At 35.3% G+C, this 11948-nt stretch overlaps 2 protein-coding genes across 2 annotated transcripts; one reads left to right on the top strand and one right to left on the bottom strand.

Annotated features, from left to right (window-relative positions):
* Nucleotides 1-1097: 1097 nt before the first annotated feature.
* On the top strand, nt 1098-3596 carry LOC110453273 (cytochrome P450 26B1-like). Its single transcript, XM_021502161.1, has 4 exons — nt 1098-1321; nt 1755-2249; nt 2692-3081; nt 3342-3596. Exons 1-3 carry the CDS (start codon nt 1166-1168, stop codon nt 3079-3081), a joined length of 1041 nt encoding a protein of 346 aa, XP_021357836.1. The 5' UTR covers nt 1098-1165; the 3' UTR covers nt 3342-3596.
* Nucleotides 3597-7463: 3867 nt separating this feature from the next.
* On the bottom strand, nt 7464-11848 carry LOC110453280. The gene is made up of 6 exons (XM_021502167.1): nt 11775-11848; nt 10156-10368; nt 9837-9998; nt 9046-9121; nt 8604-8654; nt 7464-7685 (listed from the first exon to the last, which is right to left on the bottom strand). The coding sequence occupies exons 1-6, from the start codon at nt 11812-11814 to the stop codon at nt 7652-7654; spliced, it is 576 nt and encodes a 191-aa protein (XP_021357842.1). The 5' UTR covers nt 11815-11848; the 3' UTR covers nt 7464-7651.
* Between the last annotated feature and the right edge of the window lie 100 nt (nt 11849-11948).

The raw sequence follows: 11948 nt of genomic DNA, 5'->3' as shown, positions 1-11948 counted from the left end.
AGCTCCATCAATAAACTATTTTCTTTTCTCTTCATAATATGTGTATATATATATACCGGTATATATTGTATATGTCTTTTCAATATCAAAATAAAAGGTTAGAACTTAAACCATTCGATTCAATTATAATAAAAATGAGTATTAGTAGTTGTTTCCCCTAATTTGATTATTAATTTGACAATACCAACTTGTTTATATGTGTTTGTAGGGTTCTAATGTATATGTCTATGCTTGTACCACTGTCTGTTACTATGTTTGGAAAGGGCTTAAATAGCCTATGCCTGCTGCCCAATCCATTTGTCCTTTGACAATAAAATTTATTGAAATTGAAATACTCAAATTTGTATTTGAACTCTGAACATATTCGATATTAGATTATTAGCATGCTGTAGTTAAAACTAATGGCATGTCTTTTATAGTTCAAACTTATACCATGCATTAAAATAATCAAAAGTAATACCGTTCAGACTTATAATCAAAATTAATAAATTGTATAACACATTCCAGTTATTAAAGTAAACAACATGACCTCCAGTAGGCAACAGTAGCACGTGCTACATTATATGAATTAACATAATTAATTTATTACCCCGGTAATTAACATCAATATTCTGACGGTTGATACTATCACTGTGTGTTGTATGAGTCTAAAATGAAACTATGTATTTTGTTCTTAAATAATTAAGCATTCTATATATACCACATAACCTTCTTTACATTGATATCATCGGTCAGATTGTCTGTAGTTGTGTGTACGTCTTTGTATTTCTTGTTTCAAAACATCTGTCGTTTATTGTAAATCATATGTAGATATTGGAAAATAAGTGTTTGGCCTCGCTTCATGGTCAACGACCTCGAGAAAAAAAAGCTGTTATGTAAGCCCTATATGTTAAATAGTATATGTACCGAGCGTGAATGCAGGGGTCGTTTACTTCTACTGAAGGGTTCATCCGCGGATGTCGGCTGACCTCTAACCCCCCGGTGACGCAGTAAGTACACGTAAATTGAAGTTTAAATATCACCCATGACGTATCTATACCGCCGTATATATAGAGGTAAGTTTCGAAATGTTTCTAGTTTTAAACTTTCTGGTTTTAAACGTAGTTCTCATACTTAAGGTTATTTTGGACATTTTAATAATTTTACCCTAAAGCCTGATATCAACATGTTGGAAACGGCGTTTTTAATATTCCTGGTCATTTTCCTTCTTATGAAGTATTTGATGGCTAGAGACACGGATGGGACTGTGTTACCATCCCTACCCCCGGGATCTCTAGGATGGCCCGTGATAGGGGAGACATTCAAGCTAGCCGTACAGAAGGTAAGTCTGTATTATATACTAGACTTAGCCACTGATGGAGACCGTTTTGTTCGAAGTTTAGTTAGATTAACACTAGTAAATGATTCCGTTGAATATGTCTTAAGTTACTGTTAAGATATACTAATGATTATGTTAATGCAAGATAAGAAAAAAATAGAAATACAATTGTTATGTGTATTATTTAACAATCATTGATTACTGTCCCGCTAAAATATATTTACGCTTTAACTATAATTTCTTATGTTTCAGGTTTATAACTCGTCAAACCAAGTGATTAAATCAATCCACAATCCACATAAGCATAGTTTTGAACATTGTCATAATAATACCTTATTCCAACGATACCTGTCTGCTAACATATTACTTGCAGCATGTGTGTAACATTCGCTCTGCATCACTTTTAGGTAATATAATGTTTCTTCTTCAATTCCAGGTTAACTTTTTCCGGGAGAGAAGGAGACTCTACGGAAGAATATTTAAGACCCACCTTTTTGGAAACCCTGTCATTCGCGTTACTGGTAATAAAAATGTCCGAGAGATACTTCAGGGCGAAAACAAAACAGTGAAATCCAGCTATCCGTCATCCATTCGGACACTCCTTGGACCTAATGCATTAAGCATGTCTGAAGGACTTCTCCACAAAAGTCGCAAGGTTCAGTTAATGCAGTATCTGTCGCCGGAGTTTCTCAGGAAACATCGTTCTGGATTTGTTGACCTCATCGATGACCACATGCTGAGATGGAGTTCGGAACCCTCTGTCGACATTTACTTGGAAATTAGAGCACTCTTCACCGAAATGGCGGCAAAATTCCTAGTCGATATTGACATACTCCTGGAAACCAATCGTAGAATCAAAGAGTTGTACCAACAGTTCACCGACAACATCTTCTCATTGCCAGTCAACCTACCGGGGTTTGGTTTATACAAGGTAAGTGTGTACGATTGGTATTGTAACACACGCAGTAGAAAAATACTATGGCAATGTTAACATAACTGTAGGCAAAACATTACAAGCAGTTAAACAGCTGCCAAAGATTTGCTTGTGAAAAAACTTGATTATCACCTTTATATTTCACTGACAAATAAAAAAACATATATAGGGTATAAAAAAACCCATATTCTAATGGAATCAGAGTTACGAAATATCCAAAATGTATATGCATACAACTCCGATGGTAAGATCTAATGCATTGAATGACACATGCCTTTTAAATTGCTGGCAATAAAAGATAATTGATTTTCCTTTGTGAAAAGAATGTTCATCAGTTCTATGTTTTATACATTCAATATAATCAATATTTTTGATATGCATCATGAAGGATTCAACTCCTTATATAACCTATTTAAACTGTGGTTATTGCTGTTTTTAGGGGTTGAGGGCCAAGAAAGAATTGAAGAAAATATTTGCCGCCATTATAGAAGAGAAAGGAGGAAAAGTAAGTGAGTTCCCATCATTGCTGCAGGCCTACGGTGCCGACCTTGACGATTACGCGCGCCCCGATGACGAAAGGCTATTGGACGCCATCGTGGAACTGATGTGGAACGCCAGCGAGACTGTCAGTAGTGGCGCGTTCGCCATCATCTACCACCTCACTCGTAACCCAGCAGTGCTACAGAAAGTTCGCGAGGATATCGAAAGTCAAGGCATTGACAACACGTCAGGACCGAGTTATTTGGATTCCGTTGTGAAGGAGGCTTTAAGAGTAACGCCCCCTGTTGGAGGAGCTTACCGAAAAATGAACAAGTCTATTGTTATGTAGGTAGGTACAATGTAGCGATTAACGTTTATAGAAAATTAATACTCGATTTAAATAATAAAAGTTGACAAAAATTTGAAATGATTAATATTTTACGTGCATCAATTAATCTCATGCCAATATCAATGTAATTGAATAAACAGTGAAAACAAAATTTGTCTCTTACCTTGATACCACAGATAATGCAATGTATCGACGTTTGTATACAAGTTCACGTTTAAATTTTGATTTTATCATTATTGACGTCGCTTCATCCATTTCAGGGATACACTCTTCCGAAAAACTGGACAGTGATCTGCGGCTTCCGTGACACACACGAGAATGACGTCACACTCTCTGACCCGTTAGAGTTCAACCCCGACAGGTGGCTCCAAGCACCCGAGGGAAAAGACAGGGCGGCATTCCTCACATTCGGGGGCGGTCTCCGGATCTGCCCAGGAAAGAACTACGCAATGGTTGTACTAAGACTGTTTACACGACAACTCTGTAACAGATTTGCCTGGAAGTTCCTTACAAAAGATCCTGAACTCGTTCTATTTCCTGCTCCAAAACCTAAACATACATTGCATGCATGTTTTTTCGACAAATTCGGTAAAGCATGCTAGCGTGTTTGGTAGCAGTAGAAGGGTGTTGTGATACCGGTGATTTGATTAGCAATATAACGTCACACTTACGTGAGCCTTCAAGAGACATTCGATCTGAGATTTGTCCTACAGAACGTCTTCTGTTATGTTTATGTATTGTTACCTATATATAAAAATGTCGGCACGGCTACGTTCTCAAATAGCTTTATGCAAAGGGAAAGGGACGTATGGAATCTCGTAATCTCGACATATGGACGTCTGCTATGTCCTTATATCGTAAAGGGGACTTTTATTCATATGACAGCGTTACACAGACTTTCCGTAGTGGACAAACAAAATGCTTTCGAAGGAGAAGGCAATATGAAATGTTTTTATATCCGAGAGGTGCCATATAGGGTGGTGTCTGATGGACATACACGTGAATGTCAGAGGGGAATGAATGGATTGATGAGTGGAATATGACTAAATGAAATATTTATTGAATATACATGTATGAACGAACAAATGGTCTATTTATTCAAATAATTTTCGTATGTTCAGCTATTTTGTTGTTAACTTGCAATCACTTCATTTTTGCTACGGATTCATTTCCGTATTCATTAGTTACTTTCAATATATCGTGGATGCTTATTCCGTAAATAATAGCGATAAATATTGCAAAATGCATCCTCAAGTGCTGATTCAAGTATTTATCATTCACGCTTTACAGTAAACAACAAAAATTATTTTTTTAAATGTATTTGTGGGTTGATTATAGAACCGGGTACTGTCCCGACGTTTTTATAGTATTTAATTGTACCGGTGACATTTTGTTTTATATTTGTCGTTTTTAATAAAAACAAATATACTTACATTACTTTTCTTGGTTTTTGTCTGACCGCTGTGAATTACGACTGCACGTACACACGTAATATGTACAGCAATGCAGTGCATCTACAATTGTCTTTTCCCATTGTTGTTATCGATGTATCTTTTTATATTTCTGTGAAAGGTTAACTATCTCTAATGTGTTAGGAACGGAATGATATTTAAACTTAAATGTCAATGTGTTTAGTAGGAGTGGTCTACTTCCTATACTCATTGCACATCCTCATTACGTAACAAACCATGCTCCAGCGCGGGAACTTGTAATATACAACGGTGTTTTTTATCAGGGGAGACAGGTCGTTGTAGTCTGAATCTTAAAGCTTGAGAAGGGGATGTGTATTTGTGAGTTATACATAACTGTGAAATTAGTATCTTTCATGGTGTGTTGCGCTACTTACTATAAAGTGGCGGAGAGTACCATAAGGGTATTTGTGATTTATGAGAAAGAAACTATGCAGAAAATTTAGTTCGTTAAGAGGGTATATATCTCTAAATAAAAATGCTGTCATTAAAAAAAAAAAAAAAAAAAAAAATTAGGCAATTTGTGTTTGAAGCTAATTTAAAGATTTTTTTTATTTTGAACGTGCAATGGAATAACCGAAATAAAAAAATGTTACATCGTTAGTCTGTAAGATGCTAACTCGGATGTTTCTGCATAGACTTTACGACCTTCATTACTTTGGTGATCCAACATTTTCTCATCATATTTTAATCCCAAAACAGAACACAGACAAGAAGTAATTGTGTTCTTAAATGCAATAACAATTCGTTGACATTTTGTATCTGCGTCTTTAATATAGACGAGGTCTATTGATAACTTGGTATATCAGGTATATTGATATTTCTATATTATTTTCTTCGACGTGTTGTACATCAAGTGGTGCCGGATACATTTAGCTGTATTTTACAAACATGGAATATATATGTATATATATTATATATAATTGTAATGGTACATAGCGATATAATGATATTAAATATAGATAATGATATTAAACATTGATTTTAACCAATCTGTCGAAATAAAACGTTCTAATTATAGAAATTATCTACTTAATAATCAAACATTCTGTCGAAAATGGCATTCTGATTATATAAATACTCCTCCGATATCAAACATGCTGTATTCATAAAGCGTTCTAATTATAGAAATATACAACTGATATCAAACATTTTGTGGATATATGACAGTCGCATAATATAAACATTATACTGATAGCAAACATTGCATCATAAGACATTCTAATTATAGAAATAGTCTACTGAAAACAAACATACTCCTGATGGTGGTAGCAATACTCACAAAATATTTTGATACTGGTATGCATCGGAATGAGACCAGAGAGCATAAAAACATTCACCTGCCTTGTACTTTCAAACGTACAGGCAGATAACATGACAAGACGCGGAGAGTTGTTGAATAGGCGGGAATCTGTCACAGTAATGATACTTCTCCATTGTTTGAAGGCTTATCACAAAGGACTGTCCTCAGGAGGTTGTTAAAAAGGGGTCTTATAGTAGATAATGTTATACAAACTGAGTAGAACCTTGCAAAATTTGATCTAATTGATTTGCTTGACGTTTCAGCTATGTTAGAGTGGTACTTTTAACATTTCAAAATGCGGAATTGAAGACTAAGACCCACAGAAGGACGAAACAGCTGCGTTGTGAAGTGTAGTTCATTTTTGGCAAAGTGCAATGTCTCACGTTCAGCATCCTTGAATGGATTTAGTTTCTAGAAAGTTAGTTCGGCTTGGCATTTTTTGGTATTCGTCTAATGAAAATTTGATAGTAAACAGGTGCTGTAGACGACACCATTATGAAAGGATCTGAAGAAACTTGAGCAGCGAGTAATATCATATTTAATTATAATTTGTAAGATTATCAAGATTCGTTTCTTTCGTTGCTGGATCCAATATCTCAGTGAAAGGTTAACTTGAGACCAAAATTAATTTTATTCTATTATTATTAATTTAGTATGAATTTGCATATAGAGTCAGGTAAGTTCCCGTTCATTGTTTGTTTGTTTGTTTTGGGTTCAACGCCCTAGCAACAATCATTGTCGTATGAGGACGGACTTTGTCTGTTCTGTAGTTGGTACTTATAACAGATACATTATTGTAGATGTGCAGGATATCGAGTTAGTTTTAAACAACGTTACAATAACAGGGTTATATGCAGGTCACCAGCTGGTTGACAAGAGCTAGAACCCTTACAAAACACTGTGAACAGGTCCAAGTCAACAGACGACAGAGACAGATAAAGGAGAGTATATAACACATATTTGACAAACAACGGCGGGAAGGGGAGTAACTCACGTATCAAACAGCGCTACAATTTGTACAACAACGTTAACAGGCAGGCGAAATAAGCTCACCAAGGTAAAGTTTGTAACAAATACCTCTTTTGTTGCATTAAGCATGATAACAGTTGATGGAAACTCTAGAATTTGGAAAAATGTACGCAAAGGCAAAAACAAAAACATGTCCCAGTGGTCGATTAGAACATACATTGTATCATACACTAAACCAATATTGTAATCAGTGAAGAATACCTTGTCAAGGGCAGGTACTCTAAACAGAAAAAAAATCGTGTATGCAGCTTTTTATTGTAGAGATAATTCAGTCCTTATAACAACAGTTCTGTAGTGGAATTACTTGTAACGGTACCCTCTACCCCAATGATGGAAGTACCCGAGTATATACTCGTGTCTCTAATGTCTAATTGTTACTCTTATCGTTTGACGTGCCCCTTTCAATACATTTTCGTACCTATAGATATGAATAAATCAAAAGTACGTAGAATGCACAAACGATCAACAAGAAAGGGAACAAAAAGTAATTTCCACGAAACCCCCCATTTTTGTCTGCTAGACCATTAACGCCGCGTTCGGTATCAGATTGTATAAACAAATTAAAGGCAGATACACTTGTGTATGGAATTTATTTATTAAGACGACTAAAATGCAATTGGTGAAGCAACAGTACATATTTTCACTTTTGACGTATGTAATTGTCAAGCTTTAACAAAACACATATTTCGATCTTTTTTGTGACACATACACAATAAACTACGCGCGATCAACAATGATTATTCCATGACATAGACGCTGTTGTAAGACGTCATACAAAGTTCCGTACGTAGACAGAAGGTGGACTGGAACATTAAAATGGTATTTGTTAATAAATTAGATAATGATAAGATCTAGTAAACAACTAAGCTACCTTTACTCGACATGGTACAAACAACGTGTAGGCTTCATCATCAACCACCAAGTGTTGGTTAGAATAGAACTAGATACACGCTAACTGAATTGACGATGTATAGCCGTATTTGCTGGATTGTGAAAATGTATCTCTAAAACAAAATAGAACCTGTACCACATTACTACTGTATTGTCTTAGCCTTTTCATGATGTAGGATTGATATCAAATATCATAAGATTTCGATAAAAAATATTCTCAATAAAAGGTATAATAATATACAACATTTATATAGCGCCCTTTTTAATTTGCAACATTACTTTAAAACGCTTTACAACATATGGATAATAGTAATAGTTATAATTGTGAAACAAAAACAAAGGCTTACAATCACTTTTTTACATTTAAGCAAGCAATGTGCACATAATTGAACGTTTGAATACATTGCAGTTCCTCAAGCGCAATGAATAGTAGACGATTCTGTAGGTTTTATGGGTATACATACTGTAAACGTATGTTTTTAGCAGTATTCCAATTTTAGCGATTTTTGCGAATTAAATACGGAGCTAATTTATGATAATGTTAATTGAAGCTACTGTATATAGCTTTCTATCGCCTCTATTGTAAGTGTGCCGGTTCATCAATGCGCTTATCTGTTGAAATTCAATAATATGCTAAATTTTGTAATTATCTTGAATATCAAATCAAACAATCTATGCTCTATGAAAACACACTCGAAATGAAGGAAACTACCATTGTGTTACGCATTTTCGTAACTGCAATAATGCTTTCATATGGAAATATAAAGGAATTTCCTTAAGTTATGGAACGCTCGTGAAACTAGACCCAGGTTTCCTATCCGTGTCCTTACCTTAATCCAGGCTCTCCGAACCATCGTATGGAATCGTCATGGGATACAAATCTGAAACAGGATTGTTTTACTTTACTTTTTCATGGCCTTTTTTCGTACCCTACATAATTAGGTTGTCTTCCATACTTATAACATTATTTACTGTTTTCTTACCCTCGTTGAGCAAAAATCAAGCCATTTCTGGTGAGTATACAATTTGTATCTTCTTATTTTTCGAAAAGATTTAAATATTTTTTGGCAAAATGTATCCATGTTCTGTATTGAAGAAGCTGCAGAGAAGATGGTGCTTAATATCAAAAACTATTACGGTAGAATTATTGAGTATAGTCAGCGTTTACATGAAATTGTTAAGCTTATATTTGGTATAAAACTGAACGACCACGTGGCGTAGATGATGAGGAACTACTGAGGTGTAGTTTGGAAGCAAAATTGTATCCCTTACATTTCGCAGTTTTCGTGTCGGATGATAACATGATGCTCCTTTGTGACATCTTCAAACAGTGGACAGTTCCCCAATCCTGTGGAAAAAAACGGGAAATCATCGGCCAGACAGAAGTAGCAAGGTGAATGGTCATATTCCACCCTGGTTGTTTTCGTTTGATATGTAAATGATCTCATAAAAACATGAATTTTTAAAAAATCTCAACCAAATATGGTTGTATACTCACCAAGCCATTCTTTATTTTGATATAATTTGACTAAGTCAAGCCCATATAACGGTACCATTCCATACTTCACAACGGTTTAAGATGTATAACTGTTGTATTGTTATGAATGCTTGTAACTCAAAAACATTTTGCAAGCAAATGATATAGTTTCATCGTTAAGAGATGTTACAGCTACTAATTTGCCTTCAAAACCCCAAAATCAAGAAAACGCTTTGCCATCAAACAAGAAAAATAATAGTTTAAAGCACCAACCCGGCACATTGAAATTCAAACGCAATCATAAAATGGCGTCCTTGTCACGCGAAACACGCATTTCATGCTTTCACTCTGTAGCATTAAAACTTTCTAATTGGAAGTAAAACACAAGGCCAGTTAAGCAACAATAACACCGACCATAAAGCCTACTGTACGCAACACCAATATCAAGTAGTGATTGTTCGTATGTAATTAGCTCGTGGTGTAAACTACATCTAAGGCTGATGCACCACTTTTATAATATATCATTTTTTTCTTCAGGAAAAAAAGCACTTAGAACATTGGGTTGTATCGGGTCTCGTAAACTTACCTGGTAGAAGGTCCTCTGGTTCGACCTCCTCTGTTGTTGCGAAGGGGTGATGCTGGTATGGCATTGTTGTTCCAAAATGACGTGCAGCAGTATGTCCATTCATAGGGGTCGTCGTCTGGGCTCCCGCTCCCGGACTGAGGTCGTGTTGTTCGACCGGATCCTCTGTAATGTCGTTTGACATAAATGTATTTGATTCTGAGAGTCCATAAAACATATCCCGAGGAACAACAACTTTACAGTGATTTAAACTCCATCATTTTCACATATATGTGTTGGTACAAATATAAAACGTGACAAAATAATCTCTTGTCATACATACCGGCAGGCGTCGGCTGCGTTATTCCGCCCCTCGATGTTGTCACGTCCTCCCCTATTTCACGTTCTTCGGGGATGTCCGTTACTGATCCATGGGCTCGCTTAACTTTCTGGGCTGTGCCTGAATGAGGAGAAAGAGGAGCACCAACGCCTCCTGTCACCGGCGACACAATACCACTTACATTGGTAGATTGCGCTTCTCCCGTCGCTAATAAATCTAATCAAAATACAAATCTGACAATTAATAATGCCATGCATTTATTGACCAATGACAAAAACTTTATTCTCATAAACCGGTCACAGTGCAGAAACTTTACATGCAACGCATTTCTCAATATGTAATGGTTCTGATTAGGAGAGTTGATTCGGCCAGTTGTAACCATTGACTATCGTTACAACTAATTAAAAATGAACTTCATCTCCAAATCAATAAGGGTACGAAGATTACACATCCTTTCTTCTCCAATGGTGTTATTCCTTCTGCCGTATTCGTTTTGTAATGTAACATTACATATTCTAAATTTACAGCAGACATTAGCTGGTCTCGGAGGGAGATAAAGCAAGCATTTGAAAATAGATATTGTTTTAACATTCTGTAACTGGTCCCGTTAGGTGATTGGAAAACATTGATTTAAGAATAATTTTTGAAATATTTTTTTGGTATATTAAAATCAAGACCGGTCAAATGGTGAAACTTTCTACGGAACTATAAGGAGTCAGTAATGATTTTGTGTAGGCCTCATTATATGACGTCAAACTAAATAAGGGGACATCATATATAAATACACGTCACTGACAGCAAAATCACAATTCCGGTTTGTTCCAGTTTTGACTTGAAATTGATTGAATAATTTACTTTTACCAGTTATAAATCGGTTTATCTTTACAGAGAATTTCATCAGATCTTTGTTTATACTGTTTCTTTTATCAATAATACTGTAATACAATTATATGAGACATTTCATATATATTTTATATACAATATGTCTCATATAATTGTCATATCATATATATTTTATATACAATATAACTATATAATCTATATCGTCATCATCAAGTCAGCGATTAACACGGCGCTGCAATATTCATCAAAACGAAGGGGAAATTATTTAGTTTTATCTGGTCAGAACGTATCATTTAGCAATAATCTATAATTGTCAATATCTGAGGTGGATGTCGATATATATGTCCATCCAAAATTAGGATACTGACATACGGACCTTGGATCTACGCCAGATAACATAGGAATTTTCGGGTGAATAAATCTTGAAATCAACCTCAGCAATAGACGTTAATTTGTTAATGCTTGAAAATCCCATGCATATAGCCATTTTCTCACAAAACAATCTGCTTTGATACTCTAAATAACGGATTTAACATATAATCCTAACTTTTGACTTTCAGAATTTACAATCCTACTATTTACCGACTTTATATTCTATCCAAAACATTGTTTAGCGTTGACACACAGTTTATTCGAAAGACACAGATATAAGATATGCAAACTATCTTTAAACAGTCAACTTATAAAAACTTGGATAAGTATTGAGAGATAAAAGTACTTGGATGGAATTATAGTTTCAAGAATTATGACTTATTACAAAAAAATGCTTTTATACTTACGTAGAATAGAAATTCCTAATAAAGCCAGAGAAAACGTCATTGTTCCCGTTACTCTTGATACGATATAAAACTCAAAGGAAGGTCGCAAAGTCACACACTGAGACCCTATGCCAGTACACATCCATTCACCACACTTGTGATACTCGGTTGTGTCCCTTGCCCTACAATTAGTTC

Source organism: Mizuhopecten yessoensis, unplaced genomic scaffold (assembly GCF_002113885.1).
Source record: "Mizuhopecten yessoensis strain PY_sf001 unplaced genomic scaffold, ASM211388v2 scaffold7225, whole genome shotgun sequence".
Lineage (NCBI taxonomy): Eukaryota > Metazoa > Mollusca > Bivalvia > Pectinida > Pectinidae > Mizuhopecten > Mizuhopecten yessoensis.
Note: the sequence above shows the minus strand (reverse complement) of the source record. Positions and strands in the feature narration are given on the sequence as shown.

Bases quoted from the DNA above. Each gene is read 5' to 3' on its own strand.
- LOC110453273 (XM_021502161.1), top strand. From the start codon at position 1,166: ATGTTGGAAACGGCGTTTTTAATATTCCTGGTCATTTTCCTTCTTATG. The intron at 1,322-1,754 runs GTAAGTCTGTAT...CTTCAATTCCAG, and splicing joins TCAAGCTAGCCGTACAGAAG to GTTAACTTTTTCCGGGAGAG. The intron at 2,250-2,691 runs GTAAGTGTGTAC...TGCTGTTTTTAG, and splicing joins CGGGGTTTGGTTTATACAAG to GGGTTGAGGGCCAAGAAAGA.
- LOC110453280 (XM_021502167.1), bottom strand. From the start codon at position 11,814: ATGACGTTTTCTCTGGCTTTATTAGGAATTTCTATTCTAC. The intron at 10,369-11,774 runs GTAAGTATAAAA...TATTTTGATTAG, and splicing joins ATTAGGAATTTCTATTCTAC to ATTTATTAGCGACGGGAGAA. The intron at 8,655-9,045 runs GTAAGGGATACA...ATCCTGTTTCAG, and splicing joins CGACACGAAAACTGCGAAAT to ATTTGTATCCCATGACGATT.